The sequence below is a fragment of the Lytechinus pictus genome, chromosome 5 (assembly GCF_037042905.1).
Source record: "Lytechinus pictus isolate F3 Inbred chromosome 5, Lp3.0, whole genome shotgun sequence".
Lineage (NCBI taxonomy): Eukaryota > Metazoa > Echinodermata > Echinoidea > Temnopleuroida > Toxopneustidae > Lytechinus > Lytechinus pictus.
Window position 1 is genome coordinate 48,238,029 of NC_087249.1, and position 18,824 is coordinate 48,256,852.

General features: G+C 36.2%; 1 protein-coding gene across 1 annotated transcript; it reads left to right on the top strand.

The window, feature by feature from the left end:
• Positions 1-8,336: 8,336 nt before the first annotated feature.
• Positions 8,337-16,984, top strand: LOC129261162 (uncharacterized). The gene is made up of 5 exons (XM_054899221.2): positions 8,337-8,639; positions 10,205-10,364; positions 10,724-10,849; positions 12,453-12,776; positions 13,425-16,984. Exons 1-5 carry the CDS (start codon positions 8,556-8,558, stop codon positions 13,988-13,990), a joined length of 1,260 nt encoding a protein of 419 aa, XP_054755196.2. The 5' UTR covers positions 8,337-8,555; the 3' UTR covers positions 13,991-16,984.
• The last annotated feature ends 1,840 nt before the right edge of the window (positions 16,985-18,824 follow it).

Consider the following 18,824-nt stretch of genomic DNA (forward strand, 5'->3'; position numbering starts at 1 on the left):
AATGTATCTAACAAGTGATAAAAAAAAGTCTGAACGACTGAACTGGTTTATGAAACTTCAAAAAATTTAATCGATTTTAAGTTTTTGGAAAATGAGAAATTTAACTTACTATGGTAAAGTTTTGATTCTTAAATCATAAGTAATTTCTCAATTTGTTTACGTTGCCTCTGTATTACCCATCCCCCAGAAACTAATTGTTTATCTCAATAAACTGATGTATAATTTTTTATGGAATTCAAAACGAGAAAAAGTCAAGAGAGCAGTCTTGATTAATGATATTATAACTGTATAAGGGGAGGACTGAGAATGATAGATTTGAAATCTAAATTCCAATCCTTACATTTATCATGGTTGAGTAGATTCTTTGAAAATGATAATGATGTACCGTGGAAGTTTATGTTTAGATATTGGATTGAAAAAATATGTCCCTTTTTATTACTTTTGAAAACAAATTGTTTCAGTAAAGATATGTTGAAGTTGTGCGTAAAACAAAAGGTACCCGACTTTTATATAGACTGTCTCATAACTTCATGAACTTGGAGTGAACTTAAATACATTCAGTTTCCAGATATTGTAAATGTTAAAAATCAAGTTTTGTGGTACAATAGTAATATCACACAAGATAGAAAACCTTTATTTTTTTAAAAATGGTTTGAAAAAGGCATTATAACGATTAATTACATTGTAGAAAATGGACGATTTCGGCCAAGAGAACATATTTGTCGAGTGCTTGGCTCAAATTCTTTGTTGATTGACTTTATGTATTCGAAACTGAAAAATGCAATACCAGAAACTTGGATCGAAAGAATTCTAGATATAAGTTATGCAGATAACGATGAAACAAATTCACAATACGGAAGCGACGTATTCGAAATTAGAACGCTTGATTTTATTAGACTACGATCAATGAAGTCTCGCAATTTCTATAGTTTATTGTGTGAATTTAAAAAAAGAGAACCGGCTGCTTTAACATTCTGGGAAGGTAAATTGAACCTTGCAATTGATTTTGACTGGAAAGACACATTTAAATTTAAGTTTAAGACATTGAAAAACAATAAAATAAAGCAACTCAACTTCAAAACTCTTCATAGGATTTTACCGTTTAGATACAACTTGTGGAGGTGGAAAATCGTAACAGACACCTTATGTATTTTCTGTAAAACAACAGAATCTTTTATTCAAGTTGTTTTAGAATGCCCAAGCGTAAAGCTTTTCTGGAAACGTATTGTGGATTTGATTAATTTAATGTTTAAAGAAAAAATTATATTAAACGAAAAATTATTAATAGTTGGTTTTGATTTCACACATGAACAAGCAACAGATATAAATACAGTACTTGTGTATGCTCAATATGCAATCTATTTGATGTATATGATTAATTATTTTCAAGGTAAACCATACAACACTTATTCTATATGGCATGTGTTTAAATATGAAATTCTTTTAGACGACATCTCGGATGTTGTCTCTAAGACCCTGAATGTTAATACATGTTAACTTGGCTATTGAATGAATAAAAAACCTCTGACACGAGGAAAAAAAATGATAAAGGACCGCTCCAAGCATTTTCCATCAGTGTTTTTTGTTAGTTCGACACCCATTAATTCTATGATAACGTATTATTTTTACTACTTTTCCACTAATTTGGTGTTAAATGTTCAAATCCATTGAGTAAGAACCTGAGGGAAATGGGCTTATCAGACCGTTAACTGGTGTTCGACTTAATAACATTCCCTACTGGAAAGAACACAGTGTCCCACAGTGTGTTCACAGTGTGGGACACAATGTGAAATCACCTTCACACTGTTGAAGTTGAGAATTTTAACAGTGCTAATCACAGTCATATTCGACCGTGTGAACAGACTGTGAACAGTCACACTGTCGAGGTGTCCACCGTGTGAAAATATCTTCACACGGATGAATCTGAGCAGTGTGAATGATATTTTCACATAGTCCACATTTTCACATATGTGAACACGCTGTGATCATCCGCACTGTCGAGGTATCCACAGTGTGAAAATATCTTCACACGGATGAATCTGAGCAGTGTGAATGATATTTTCACATAGTCCACATTTTCACATATGTGAACACGCTGTGATCATCCGCACTGTCGAGGTATCCACAGTGTGAAAATATCTTCACACGGATGAATCTGAGCAGTGTGAATGATATTTTCACATAGTCCACATTTTCACATATGTGAACACGCTGTGATCATCCGCACTGTCGAGGTATCCACAGTGTGAAAATATCTTCACACTGTTGAAATTGAGCATTTTAACAGTGTGAATGATATATTCCCTTAGTCAACAATGTGAACACGCTGTGATCATCCGCACTGTCGAGGTGTCCACAGTGTGAAAATATCTTCACACTGTTGAAATTGAGCATTTAAACAGTGTGAATGATATATTCCCTTAGTCAACAATGTGAACACGCTGTGATCATCCGCACTGTCGAGGTGTCCACAGTGTGAAAATATATTCACAATGTTGAAATTGAGAATTTTAACAGTGTGAATCACATACGCAAATAGTCGACCGTGTGAACAGTCACACTGTCGAGGTGTCCACAGTGTGAAAATATCTTCACACTGTTGAAATTGTGCATTATAGCAGTGTGAATGATATATTTACATAATCCACTATTTGAACATTCTGAGATCACGCTGGGCGACAGTCATGACAGTGGTTCTAGCAGGGTTTTATGTTTTATAATGTACACTTCGAAGAAAAATAGATATAATTCATATTTTCAATAAATATACAGTGTCTACAAGAATTATTTGTACAATACATACAGCAATGCAAAATGAGAAGATGAACTATGTTGGAACCAAACATTTCCTAAGTTGGCCATCATAAAGTATAATAAATTCTATATCATATGAAAGAGGGAAGTTTAGCAAATGCTCTGCAGCTAGTTGGAAATTGTGATTGGTCATGCATGAACTATTATGAATTATGAAATGCAATAATGCATACTTTCAGACCTTACTGTGATTATTGAAGCATAGCGCACAATGCTTCATTGATCATGACTTATTTTCCTATTTTTCTGAGAGATGAGATGATATGCTTTCATTTGCTATACAATTCTTAATATGTTAGTCAGTTGTACGGATTTCGTTAACGATTTTAAACAAATTGATGTCTGACTGCTGTTGTCTCATTTACTTTTGTGAATGGGTGTAATTTGATTAATTTTTCATATTTCATTTCCTGTCAAAATGAATATAAAATGGAAAAGATAGTACGGCCTTTGTTTGGCAACTACTTCCAAATAGTGATCAGTCATGCATTACTGATTATTGATTATGAATTGTTAAATGCAACAATGCATGTTTTCAGACCTTGCTCTGATTATTGAAGCGTAGCACGCAACGCTTCATTGATCATTCCTTATTTCCCCTTTTCCCAACAGATGATGCGCTTTCATATAGATCTCTATACAGTTCTTAATATTTCAGTCGGTATTACAGATTTCATAAACGATTTTTAAACGAATGATGCCTGACTGCTGTTGCCCCATTGACTTTGTACAGGGGTGTAATTAGATTCATTTTCAATATTTCATTTCCTGTCAAAATAAATAAAACAGATGTAAAGGATCTGAATTTTATATGAAATGAAAGCATGTCATCTCATCTCTCAGAAAAAAATAAGAAATAAATCATGATCATTGAAGCATTACGAGTTACGCTTCAATGATCACAATAAATATGAAAATATGCATTATCACACTTAATGAACTATAATTATTCATGCGTGACCGATAACAATTTGCAACTATATGAAAACCAAAGACTATGCTTTCTCTTTCATATGATATGTAATTCATTAGAGTTTACGAAAGCCAGGTTACAAACTTTTTACTTTTATTATAGTCCATCCACTCATTTTTCAGTGTACAAATAATTCTTGTAAACATTGTACATGTATATTAAAGAATATAAGCCTATATAATATGATCCGTTTACAAACATCCCGAGTTATACAATACCGTGCACTAGCCAAGGGGAAATAATTAAAAACTCAGAATAAATAGGTTTTTTTAAACAGATATCAATTATTATTTCATGTAATAAGAAAAAAAAACGTAAATTGGACATGATATAATCAGTCCACCTATTGCATAATTCATGTCTCAGCATAAATATAAATGTTTTCTCAAATGTTGCTAAACTTCAACATAGTATTGATTGCATTTTGTTATCAGATTGTTTACAATGATATTTTTAATCCATTTTTTTAAAAGAATCATTTATGCCATAAAAAGTAATCAATATATCACATTTGTTATGTAATGGAAAATATAATATACGAATGATATGAATGCAGAAGAAAACAATAAATCAAATCGAATCAGATCAGACTTTGATAAATAATGTAGTCTCTGTGCGCTATACGGATGAAATATTATTTATTATTATATAAATACATGAATTACAATATTACAATTATTCTAATGTAATGAAATGTAGTGTTATGTGCAGTGTTTTGCCCAGGTGAGTTTTACTCTTTTTTTATTTAGATATATGACTGTTTTCAACCAGCAGTTTCCCTTTAAAGATAATCGGGGGTTAAGTATTATATAGTAACTGTAGTTTAAAAAAAAAAACATAATAAGCATAAATACTAGGGCTTTCTATCATTGGTCAATGCAACTGGGCGTTGTGGCGTGCGCCTGTAATCCAAGCTGTGGGGAAGTTACAAATTGATACAGAGGTTCGAGCCCTGGTCATGTCTTTCGGATGGTGACGTTAAAGGTCGGTCACAGACGTAAATAAATCATTTCTGATTGATACATGTCTGACAAAACTCCCAGGGGGGGGGGCCACTTCCATTGACGAGTGGATACCATGCGCGACCATGGGGTCTCGAAAAGCACCCTAAACACGTATTTTCCATATTCTGAAAATGCACCCCTTAACAAGTATTGGCGTCTGAAACCCTACCCTTAACAAGTATTGGAAACAAAACGATACTCCTGGCAAGTATTCCCTGAAATGAACCCCTAAACAAGTACAGCGATGTTTTATGTCACTGGTCCGTCCGTCGTCGTGGTTTTACCTTTACACACCATTTGGTTTAGTACGGCCCCACCTTCCACACCTCGCGCAAATCGGACTCTAAACACGTAGTGTTGGGGCAAAAAGGACATCTTTACAAAACATTTTAATTTTGTTGTATCATCCCCGCAAATTTACCCTAAACACGTAGCTTTCCTAGCGAAATAGATACCCTTTTTCATTATTTTTGTGTTTTTGACACCCTTATCAGGTTACGTACGTAACGTGCCCTATCTTGAAAAAGACATCCTTTTTACGTGTTTTCTTGGTCGCGCATGGTATCCACTCGTCAATGTAAGTGCCCCCCCCCCCGGGAATAACAATAACTTCGCTTCGTTTTCAAGTTACCATTCTACATTGTCAATGATATTCCATTGTCATTTTCCGCACTTTGTTACATCACCGGGTATAATCAGCTCCTTCATCATTATAATTTCCTTATGTCGACCGTTTAATTCCTCTTGCGAAACAACAATAAAACTAAATGAATGATGAGGGCAATATGAAGTTACAGTATAGCTTGACACACGTAAATAACACCTAATTTAAAGCTCAAAGAACGGATATCATGTAGACACACTGCAAAAACTCCGGTGTTGATTTGACACCAGCCAGGAATCTATATATGTCCACACCAGAGAAGTATTGAAACAACACCAGTTTGGAATCAAATCGATGCTGTTTTAATACAATAACACCTATCTGGTGTTCGACAAAAACGAAACTGGTGTTGTTTTACATGCACTTCTCAGGTGTGGACATATGTAGATTCCAGGCTGGTGTTAAATCAACACCAGAGTTTTTGCAGTGTATAAGAAAAAACATCAACGTGGTTGATCTTTCTCTCGAGATATAATAACTACTAAACAAAACTTGGGGGTTTAGGTGAACGCGAAAAAAACATGTTCGATCAAAATCTATTTGACTTGTGTTGATTCTACACTGCAAAAACTCTGTTTATTATATCAACGTTTAGTTGTTTAACAGTTTAAATAACCATGCGTTATTTATTGAAAATTAAATATAAAAAATTAAACTTTGTTATTTAATATTCTGAGCAATTGTTTAAACTATTTAATTATTACAGCGTTGAATAAAATGTCAGTATTTTTGCTGGGTACCATGCACACATTCGGACGTTGGACATACCAGGTAGATTCTAAAAAATGCATTTATGTGTGCTGATCATGCTTGACCAAATTGATCAATTATCATTACTATTAATCAGAACACTCCAAACAACTAGTTTTGTTCAAAATATTTTAATCACTTATTCTGTTATGTTTTGTCATGTTGACTAGCAACAGTATGATAAACAATTTACAGTACAGTTTCGGGCAAGCATGATTTATCTTATTTTGATTTCCTGAGTTCGTGCTTTGTCAGTGAGCTCATCGTATACTGTACTGTATATGCATAATCTATATTTCCTTTCACCCGTTCCTGTACAAAACACATGGAAAATTCACTTTCCCTTTCCGGCTCATTCTTCCGCAAAAGTTTCGAAATATTTCCTTTTAATTGTGGGTCCTTTGTTTTTCATTTTAGCTCTCTTAAGAAGAGAATTTCATGAAAGCACTTGTTGGATGTTTTTATGCGTCAAAGTCTGTTTTATCCGACACTTACCAGTTACCACGATGGTTCTCCTCCGGCCAGGTCTAGATACATAATTATATTTTGAAAGAAAAAATACAGCAGTAAATATTTTGGTGTTATTCAATAATTCAACAGGCGATTGTTTTATCTCAGATCAGTTGCTTTATCTCAGATCAGTTGCGAAAAGTTGCCCTCGAGCTAATTTGAAATGTATTTTAGTTTTCTTGTCCTCGGTGTTTTCCCCAACTTTACTTAAAGGTCAAGTCCACCTCAGAAAAATATTGATTAGAATCAATAAAGAAAAATCGGACAAGCACAATGCTGAAAATTTCATCAAAATCGGATGTAAAATAAGAAAGTTATGACATTTCAAAGTTTCACTTATTTTTCACAAAATAGTTATATGAACGAGTCAGTTACATCCAAATGAGAGACTTGATGATGTCACTCACTCACTATTTCTTTTGTTTTTTATTGTTTGAATTATACAATATTTCAATTTTTACGAAATTGACAATTAGAACCTCCTTGCCTGAACCACAAAATGTTCAAATGGAATTCCACGTGTTCAGGGAGGAGTGAAACTTCATTTCACATGACAATGACGAGAAAATCAAAATATTTCATATAATAAAATACAAAAGAAATAGTGAGTGAGTGATGTCATCAGTTCCCTCATTTGCATACCAACCGAGATGTGCATATAACTGTTTTGTAAAATGAAGTGAAACTTTAAAATGTCATAACTTTCTTATTTTACATCCGATTTTGATGAAATTTTCAGTGTTATGCTTGGCTCAATTACATGCAGCTTGATCTACATGAAGGGCATGCATGGTTTGTTTTGTTTTGTTTGGTATCTGTTTGATATCGTAATATTATCATAAAACTGTCATTTCGAAACCTGCATGCGAGTCAATTTTCCTTGACAGCATGGAAATCCGTGGGGTTTTATTATCTTAATTGTCCATTATTTTGGAGAGTGAACATAGTAAAGGATGATCTTTTGCAATAGAAGTTGAAGAACGCATCTCTTTCGACGGATGATATGACAATGATAGGCGTGTCATACGCCTAGCTTGATTGGTTTGGTGAATTGAAGATGATTTTTTGATGATGCACGGACTTATTAAGCCTGTCACCTTTCTGCGATAATCCATTAAATCAATGGAATATTACATGAAAATACTGATGAGACAGAGAGTCGTGGGAAGTATTTCACCATCGCTACCATACCCTTGAAAAATTCCTCATCATATATAGGGTTTCTCGCAACGCCCTGATCAGCAGGGAATTTCATGGAATCATACCCGCTGTTGCAATTTACCTCAACTCGACGATAATTAAAAGGTCTAGGTGACGCCTTCGTTGCTTTAATATTTAGTAATCAATATTATATTTGACGGCAGGTGAACGGAAAAATTCCGGGGTGGGGAAGATTGCGAAATAATTCCATAAATAGATCGCAAGGGTTTTATCGCACCGCTTGGATACGCACGCACAATAGCTCTCACTTTGGCTCTCTGTGGGAGCTGAGCGCGGCGACGAGCGATTGACAAATTCGGGGGAAGTCCCGACGCATAATGAGATAGACGGGTGACGTAATTATTGATGTTCGACGCGCGCGTGTTTACGTTCAAAACATCACCAGTGCAGCGGGCATGCCATTGTTGTCAGGCATCTATTGGGAACAAAGGGCAGTTCTGTGCGTGCTGCTTGATACCAGCAGACACCTTATTATCAGTCATTAGAATCAGCTGACAGCGATGCCTTTGTTGTAATTCCGGTTAAAAAGCGAACGCTGTATTAGACTCGTTTCATTAACATTTCGAATGGTGTATGCAAACTTGGCACATGCGTTTTCTCTTTCGTTTTGACGTGCAATATGATAGTAAATATGAGAGTTTCAGATTGGTATATCGTTGCCCTGGCATCTCTTGCTGTTGAAACTGTTCTATCAACGAAAGTGGTAAGTAATTAGACCTATTAACCTCACCATGCTGAACTTCATCTTTTTTTCTTTAAATTTGTTACTTTTTCTTTGTAAGTTTCTCAAAATTTTTCTTAAAATCGAAAGGATGCATTTAGGATACATGCTTACATTGTTTTAACAATTTCAGACAGATGTACATGTATATTTTGGAATATTTCCTCATGCATGGTCATGTTCTAGATCAGATAGTTATTGGTTAATTCGTGTTGTTTAATCATTTGAATTTACTTTAAAAAATATATTCTCATTTGGTTTCCGTTCACGAATCCCAGCGAGGGGGGGGGGGGGCTATAGTGGACAGTATCCTCAAATATCGAATTCACTAATATAAATATGAGAAACTATTAGAGAACCTACAATTTCAATTGCACAACTGAGTGAAATTGTCTTAATTATGACTTTCTTTAGGCGTAATATTACAAGTTTATTCCTATATTATCTCAAGTAATATGATGTTATATGATGTGAAGTCCGGAGGAATTCGCTAAACGATAATGTAAATTCCTTTACCCTATTAAGCTCGAATTCGCACATGCTCTATAAATTGTGAGTCACTGATAAGTCACGAATTCCGACTTCTTTGATATAGATAAACCGTGTGGCGGTCACCCATTGTTCAACCCCTTGCGAAACACTTGCCAGTTCTGACTTTTTTCCCAATTGTATGGACTTTTCATTGTAAATCTTCTTATTCTCCATAACTGTTAACAATCGCTTGTTTTGCCTCATTAATCTACCCTTTCCTGCTTCTTGGGAAACGGGAAATTCCACTCTTTCCGCATCCTCCTCGGCATCCTCTGCTATTGCCCTTTCAATACCGGATGCTGGCACGTGCTGAGGGAAGAGTGATTCATAAAGCACATTTCTCCAGTTATTTTCATTGACTAATGTGTTCTTAGCCAATCAGATGCATGGATTTGGGTAGTTTATAACAAGAGTCTGTGGTCAGTGATTATTTAATTGTTTCATGAAATTCTGTCCAGATCTGAATAGTTATTGCCATGCCTTGCGGTCGTTCACGCGATTTTTTTTAGATTACCTTGTGGATGTATGAGGGGAGGGGGTGTCCCTTCGAACGATGAAAATCCTTCTCGTATCCGTATCAAATTTGTCAATATCCTTTTGCCAATTCCGATATCTTGCACTCACTTTATGTATGCATGTTAGGTTCCCCAACGATCGGGGGGGGGGGGGTTAAATGGGGCAGTTATAATCACAACCAAGTTTTTTTTTTTCTTCATATTCTGCATCATAGAGAATGAATTTTTTGAGGATGGAGGAGGGGCAAACAATATTCGTCGTGTCCCCATCTGTCGATTTTATTGTACTGTTATTATTTTATCTCAGGACCCTTTTCCCGAAATTCAATGATCAAGCATAGGCATATATATTCAGGCCTATATTACTCAATCCTCTTTTCAATTTTTTGTCGTCTCTTGCTTTTCATTATTTCATTTTTAATTTCTAAAGGTTTATAACTTTAAAAAAATATGGTCTTTATTGATGTCACGTTATTTTAATCATTTTTTTTTCATTATCAGGCCATCTCGTCGTGTCCGATCGGCCACTATGCTGTGCTAGACATTGATGGAAGTGGTCTCATCTCCGACTGTCTGGTATGCGATTCCTGCTCACCAGGTTACGGGGTATCGCAGGACTGCTCTCCAATCTCAAACACCGTCTGTCTTCCGTGCAGCATGGGTAAAGACCATTTCATTATGAATATTATTTGAAACAAAATATTTAACCAAATATTATCAACATAAATAGTTACATTATAAAGGTATCGATATGTGAACAGACAGGGGCGGCATCAGAGGACCGTTTCGTGAAAGTTGTCAGCACTGAGTTTCATTGTTGTCATCCGACAATACCTATAGTAACATAAACATGTGCTTCTCGGCTAATCAAAGCGATGATACTTGTTATAGCAACAAATCTCGATGAAATACCTCTCATTGTATACTTTTTCTTGGCAATGACAGTATACCCCCCATCTATATGCCAGTGCTCTTTTCATAAGTGTTAGCATAATTCTTGTTCTTTTTATCTATAATCAGGTACATTTTCAACCACAGTGAGTGCCACAGATAGATGTGAGGCATGTTCAGACTGTCGGGGACGAGTCATGGCGAAGGAATGCAGTCCGATATCAGATAGCGTGTGTGGGGCAGAGTGTTCTTTAGGTATGAAGTTTTACTTTGTGATTCTTGATATCCCCCCCCCCCCCACTATCACACTGATTAACCCAGTCCAAAGCGATCGAATCGGTTCCATCAGGCGCAGTGTTAACCCGGGGGGGGGGCAGTCAAATGTATTGCTGTACACATGCGTGACCAAATTATTTCCAAACACCCCCTAAACGAGTTTTTTTCTCTGTGTACAAAATAATCCCCTAAACAAGTTTTTCGCGGGCTTCATTTACACATTTTGGCCCCTGAACAATTTTTCGCCAGAATATTACCCCTATAAACAAGTTTTGTCTCAGGCCCGAACACTTTTCAGAAATGAGAAGGAAAAAGCCCCGCGGAAAAACACACCCTAAACACGTTTGGCTAGTTCTGTGCCCCATTCACATGAGAAGGACCCATTTTATCAGTGAGCAAGTGCTCCATTGTCTTATTGTAAGTGCCCTTTCCCGAATCAGTGCCCCTTGTTACCCAAGAAAAGTGCCCCCACGAACGTGTTCTGTGCCCCTTTCATATCTGAGAACGACCAGTGTATGCCGTAAGCAAGTGCCCATTTGCCTACTTATAGCTGCCCTTCTCGTTCAGTGCCCCTTTTTACTCAAGAAAAGTGCCACTCACGAACATGTTCTATGCCCCTTTCATACGGAGAAGGACCCGTTTTATGCCGTTAGCAAGTGCCCCTTTGCCGGCCTTCTTTCCCCTCACGAACATGTTATGAGTCATGTGAGCGGGAACGATAAGCAGTGGCGTACAGCTGGGACTGGTGCCCTTGCCCCAGTCACAAAACAATCACAACCAAGAAAGAAAGAGAAAAGGAAAGAAAAGGGTGAAATATGATATTATTTTCTGAATATTGTGTCAGAATCTATCACGAAATTTGATTTTCGTTATAAAAATGTCAAAATGTTTGCTCGCTCGCAGCTTATTGTATGTGATACGATATATCTAGCCCCCTCAATTTTTTTGCTCATTACACCAATGTAGATTTTTTTTTCTTCGTTTTAAGATAGTGCCCTTTTCGAAAGAAAAAAATGTCCCTTTTCCCTGTGACCCCCCCCCCCCCCCGCCTTTCAACTTCGCTCCGCCGCCCCTGCACAAAAGGATATTTTTCGTTTTCAAATTACGTGTGGTTTTTCGATTTTATGCCGACATGATAGCGTCGCATAAAAGTAGACGGCGAGAGAGACTATGCATGCGTGATGTCGATCCAGAACATGTTTAATTATCCTCGATGAAATTAATTTTCTCAACTGGTTTTCTCTAGCAAGATGGTAGACTGGTTGTTCATGCGCAGTCGCAATGTCCGTATTTTTTTTTTAAACCAAGTTTTTTTTCTTAATCTTTATCAAGTTTATTGCTTAACAAGAAAGCCCCATAATATTATACAGTACCTATCATGTATATCAGGTTTATTCAGAATCTAGTTTATAATCAAGATAAATCACCCGCAAAATTCATATAAAATAATCTAATCTGGCAAGCGTCACAGAAAGCGTTGCCGGAAACCATTAATTTCAGGAATATGTAGACCTGAACGGACTTGACCAGTAGTACATTTTGCCAAACTTACTTACACATAGTGATGTTTTTAACCAAATAGGCGAGTACTTCGACCCTACATCACTCTCCTGCAAACAATGCTCCTACTGCTTCCCCGGACGTCCATTCGCTCGGACAGCCCGTGTACTCGATTGCCAGCGTCAGGGTCTCGATATTGACTACCAGTGTTCACCGTTACCCGGAACTGATGCGATCGACGTCGTTCATCCCCGGGTTGTAACCGCAGATAGGCACCGCAGCGCTACAGCGGCCAAGAGACATCATGACCGCACAGTCCATACGTCTAGCAGAACGCAGCAACGTACAGATATGGGCGAGAGAAAATCTTCAGGACTGCATAGACAGAATCTTATGAATGATAACGGTAGGTAACATGCTAGGTAATGGATGCTATTGTCTCTCAAATTAACTACTAAAATTAATGACAGGTTTAACTACAGGAGGAAAAGTATTTACCTCTCTTCATGTCCATCTCTGGGATGTTCTACTTCTGAGGAACTTGGGAGCGTTTCATGAAAGTTGTCGGCACTGACAAGTTGGCTTTCTCCGACAGTTACCATAGTAACAGTCAGAGGCAAGTGCCGCACAGCCAATCAAAACCAAGGATTTCACTGAAATTGTCAGCACCGACAATTTAGTCAGTGCTGACAACTTTCATGAAACACCCCCCCCCCCCCCATCTGCAAGATCACTGGATAAAAAAAAAACACTCGAAAACTGTATTTGCTTTCGTCTTATTTCTTACTCCTTTAATTTTGGCATTCCTCTAAAGTTTGCTAGATAAATAGATCGATAGATGCATTTTATTCATTATAATATAGATCAGAATAAACATTCTTTAAAAGGCATCATTTAAAAATTTCATGAATGTATAGGCCCAGCCATTTATAAACCATCATGCAAGTGTAATACCCGAAAAGGCACTTCCGAAAAATTGAATGTTACCATAAAATGACTATTATATGCAAGTGTGTTTTAGTAACATTTCACTCATGGGTTGTTCCTACCGCAGGTAAATCATCAGCCAAAGTAGCTCCATCTACCATTCCTCTTGTATGGAGCACCCAACGCCCTCCACTTTTCGAAGCTACAACTACAAAATCAAGCAAACCTGTCGATTTTAGAACTGTTTTATCATCAGCAAAATCTCCGGAAGAAGATTCTCAAAGAACAGTTCATGAAAGTAGAGACAAAGCTTCAAAGATCAGTGAATTCAGAGACACATTTAGAGAGAAAGTGGAGAATGGGTTAGACGCAATAAATATTCCCAAAACTGGTAAACAGGGTTCGATTATCCCGTACTACCATTCAATGACGTCGACGGACATCGTCATCCTGGTCGTCATCGTCATCATCGTCATGCTCATCTCAATCATGATCACGGCCATGGCGTGTTACTGTTGGATATGGAGAGGGAAGAGCCTCCATGGACACAAGGTGATGTCGGTCAGCGCGAAACCGCCCACGAATGCGTGGACGTACCAGGACATGATGCCGTCGATGACGGAGATAACGGAGATGCGGCCCCTGGTCAAAGACACACCACCGCCGTCGAGGAAACTCATAACTTGTGTTTGAAGGTGGCAAAACATTTAACTTTTAACATTTAGATCATGAAACAACTGGAGAACGAATTGTCTTTCCTCACACCATGTATGGTCTATAAGTGACGAATGAAGACATGAGGACATAATAGCCGACTTGTGAGGGATGTATGTCCAGATTCGCGGTCTGTTGTGGCAATGAGAGATTTCATTAATCTGTGGAGTAGAGTGTAGAGGACGTGACTCCTTGAAAAAAAAATCAACTTGAGGATGTTTCGCTATTAAGATTTAAGTGTGACTTTCATCCATAGTTGCGTAAGGTATCAAACACATCACCGCAATTGTCAAATCATGCTCAGAGGACTCGCGTTACTAGTATTATAGATGAAACTGCACGCTTTGCCCGTCCGTACTATATAAGCATGACATCGATATCAGTGAGAGAATGATGAGGAAGAATGCAATGGTCCAGCCGCTTTTGTTTGTTTCTTTTTTATATAAATTATATGATGATAAATGTGTTATGGTTGCTATGGTATTGGCATTGACTATTAGAACCATGCATGTTGGCATCAATATATTTGTCGGGATTTGCTAGCATAATTTGTGGCAACTGATTGTAATGACCTTGATGACCACTGATAATAATAGCAAATTCTAATGTTTTGCACGGTGGCAGTTCCTAAATTTGTGATTTTAAGTTGATATTAATATCTGTCGCAAAATAGATGTAATATCAATTGTCACTGTTTGCTATGAGACGATATCAATATCATCTCATGAACAGTATCATTTAGGGGCGCACCATTGCATACCCAGGGGGAGGGGGGCTGGAAGTTTGGGTTGATGCAATTTTTTGTTAGTTTCTTCTTTGAGCAAAGTTTTTTTTCCTTACTCCATTGAGACAAGTTTCTGTTTTTGTCTACATTTTTTAGATGATTTGTGAGTGGACCAATTTTTTTTTGTTTATTATTTATTTTTTTACTCTGATGGTGAGTCAATTTTTTTGTTGTTGCTCAACTTCCAGCCCCGGCTGGATATCCAATGGTGCGTCCCTTAACTGTGCTTCTCAGCTAATGAAATTCAAGGTGTCAGGCAATTTGTCAGATAAACTTGTCCGACGAAAATATTGATAAAACGCTCCGCATGATTTATTTTTTTACCCGTCTCAAATGTCAGTTTATCAGGTTGTCTTTCATTAGTAACATAGACTTTTATCTTAATGTTTTTATACATACAGTCCAATGTTCGTTAACTGTAGTTTTTAAACTAACAAAAATGACTAGTTTTAAAACAAAACAGTGACGCTCGATCTTGGCATGACCTTTGCCCAATTGTTATTTGTCGTCTCGGATGAAACGATTGACTTCGTTTTTTTTTAATGACGATTGTCTTTATCTTACTTCGTAAATATGGTGATACGTGATTGTTGCGTTGGAAATCAATACGTGGCAACGAGTTTCAGTCCCACATGACAAGAACGATGCTAAGATGTTTGTCTATTCTTTAAAGCATGTTTGCAAGACTCGGAATTTGCTCAATTCATAATTTGTTCTTAAAGGTCAAGTCCACCCAAGAGGAATGTTGATTTGAATAAATAGAAAAAAATCAAACAATCGTTTTGATGAAAATTTCATCAAAATCGGATGTAGAATAAGAAAGTTATGACATTTTAAATTTAGCTTATTTTTCACAAAACAGTGATATGCACAACTCAGTGACATGCAAATGAGACAGTCGATGATGTCCATCTCTCACTATTTATTTTGTTTTTTTATTGTCTGAATTATTCAATATTTCATTTTTTTACAGATTTGACAATAAGGACCAACTTGATTGAACCGTATATTATTAAACAATGCTAATTACACATGTTCAGGCAGGAATTTATCGTTGTTTCACACAACAACGGGGAGAAAATTTGAATATTTCATATAATAGAATACAAAAGACATAGTGAGTGATGTCATCGGTCTCCTCACATGCATACCTACAAGGATGTGAATATAACTTTTTTGTGAAATAAAGTGAAACTTTAAAATGTCGTAACTTTCTTATTTTACTTCTGATTTTGATGAAATTTTCAGTGTTATGCATGTTGGATTTTTCTATTTTTATTTGAATCAACTTTTTGTTGGGGTGGACTTGTCCTTTAAACGTTGATTTTCATGCAGGATACTGTGATCGGGTTCACTCAGAGATATGTATTTCATAATGCCTATTTAGAATATTGTTTAAAGGTTCACTTTACAATATAGTTTGTTAGCTCCCACGTTGCCTATCTTGCACAGAAGGATTTAATGGAACATATGGACAACAATAACTGAGATGATACAATTTTTTTTCGCTGCTCTTACAATTTTGGGTTTATGTATCCTATCTACCTTCAACATAATTACTTGGCGAAAGCCCGGGAGCTGCAAAAATTTAATTTCAACCTGCCGCATTAACCATATCGAATCGAAGGCCTGAAAGACTGTAGGATTTGGATCGGGATTTTACATCTGTTCTACCTTTAACATGTTTATATAGATATATTAGAAATCGTAATATTATCCGTATTCCAGCACGTACAATTAGGAAGAGTGACATGCTTATCGTACTTAAACTAAGAAGCAAATTAAAAGAAATTAAAACTGGAAGAAATATAATATTTTTGGTTAGTGTCTATTAATTTCTTTTTCAGATAATAGGCATACGTAACAAATAACCCGTCATATTTTACCTCAAAGAAATGGCCCTAACTACCCACTTCCTCCGAACACAGAAAAGTTATATAAGGGTGCAAAGAAAATGAATTATAAGCATTGAAAATTTATTCTTTCTACTTAGAATTTGCATATTGATATAAGGCCGCGTTAATGGTGAGACTGTTAAGCGTGTATATGTTATTTGTAATATCTCTTGAATTTTATCGAGAACGTATTTTCACTATTTTATATACTGTGATTTTTACAGTTTCACTGCTTCAAATATGTAAATATGTTAATTTATTTTCTTCATTGGAATTAAACCAATAAGTCTTAAATTTTCCTGACGGGTAGATGTGACTCATTTTAAACGTGTGTCGTTAGTTGCTGCTGTTTCTTTAATAACGGTGTAGTTTGGACGTTGTTGATTAAAGTGACGTCATGGAGTTCAAGTATGTTCGATTGGTTGGACTTGATATAAGAGAATTATTCTAGCATGACTGAATGGCATCATAATTTATAAGAGTCCAATATGATGATAATGATGATGATGACGAATGATGATGATGATCATCATCATCATGTTAATTGATATAGCCAGCTGGTTCTTTATTCAAAACATGCTTAAATTATCCAGTTTCGGATCAGAATATAAATGATTTTCTGCTCGCGCGTCACGCTCCCATTATTAATGTAGGAAGATACCCAATTACCCATCCTATTCATGATTTACAAAACATCCCGTATTTAGGTCTAAAATCTCAGTTTTCTTCCACTCGCGCTTCGCGCTCGCATCAATTGTTTAGTTACATACCCATCCCTTTCATGATTACAAAAATTGCTCAGAATGACAGGTTTTTTTAAGACGGAATGTAAAAAAAATTAGCTCGCGCTTCGCGCTCGCATTATTTATTTGTTGAATTATTTATCGTCTTCATGGGTAACTGCAAACAATCCACAACAGGTCCTTTTTCGATCAAGCAAGAACGTTTTTATTAAATATTTCTGGTCGCGCTTGGCGTTCGCGGCAATTATATTTTAGTATTACAAACGCATCTTGTTCAGGATCACAAACATTGCCAACATGTATTTTTTTCTTAAAAATTTAACATTTAATGTTAAATTTTCAAGAAAAAATACATGAAAGATTAAAAAATAGCTTGCCCTTCGCGCTCGCACTTTTTATATAGGGCTTGTGAGATTGTTTATATATATAATTGTCTTACATGCACACACATACACACACATGTTGTTTTACATACACACACAAAAAATGTTGCCATCCCCCATTAAAAAGCAAGGACCCCCCCCCCCCCCTTTGTGCCCCCAGGAAAAAAGTCCTAGCTACAAGTACGCCTCTGGCAAAGGGTTGTCATTACCTCAATAAACACATTATTTTATATGCCTCGATTAATTATGAGAATGACATACAACCAAGTTTCGTCCTGTGTTGTACATCCATATTTATCTTAGATAAAAATGTTGTTTCATTTAATTCATTAATATCTGTTTGAAGAACTTTTATTTCCCCAAATACAAAGTATATGATAAGATAAAATTGTTTGACAAGTTTTTTTTATGTAGGATCAACGACAAATGAATTTATTGGCGGAACTTCCTACTTTAGACCTGCCCTATAAAAACATTATTCAAATAAATTTGAGATGTTATATATCTATCATAGATAAATAAATGTTCTTAGGATAATATACTTGCTGTTTACATTTAGTGTATCAAAATATATTTGGGAGAACTTATATTTCCCCCAATGGAGATCATAAGATAAGGCGTTTGCCAAGTTTTATGTTCTCGAATCGGTGACGAATAAATTTGTTGGCGGACCTTCGACCTTTGAAATGATAAGTTAATGACAATGTTCTCCATTGTGTAAATAATTGTAGTATTAAGTCAATGCCATAAATACTGATGAACATACCGTGTAATTTATTTTCCACATTTTTTTTTTTCTTGTCTTAATTTTTAGAGATATAAGGTAAAAACCATAATTTTTGTCTGTTTTATTCTCTTCCATGTGTGTTCAAGGACACCCCCACGCACAAGCACCCACCTTCACACACCCCACACTCATCCACAAGAGGGAAAAACGTTCCAATGTGACCCGAAAGGTGATTTGTTGCTTGTTTAAGCATACGCTTATTTGTATCACGGTACGCAGTT

Bases quoted from the DNA above. Each gene is read 5' to 3' on its own strand.
- LOC129261162 (XM_054899221.2), top strand. From the start codon at position 8,556: ATGATAGTAAATATGAGAGTTTCAGATTGGTATATCGTTGCCCTGGCA. The intron at 8,640-10,204 runs GTAAGTAATTAG...TTTCATTATCAG, and splicing joins CTGTTCTATCAACGAAAGTG to GCCATCTCGTCGTGTCCGAT. The intron at 10,365-10,723 runs GTAAAGACCATT...ATCTATAATCAG, and splicing joins CTGTCTTCCGTGCAGCATGG to GTACATTTTCAACCACAGTG.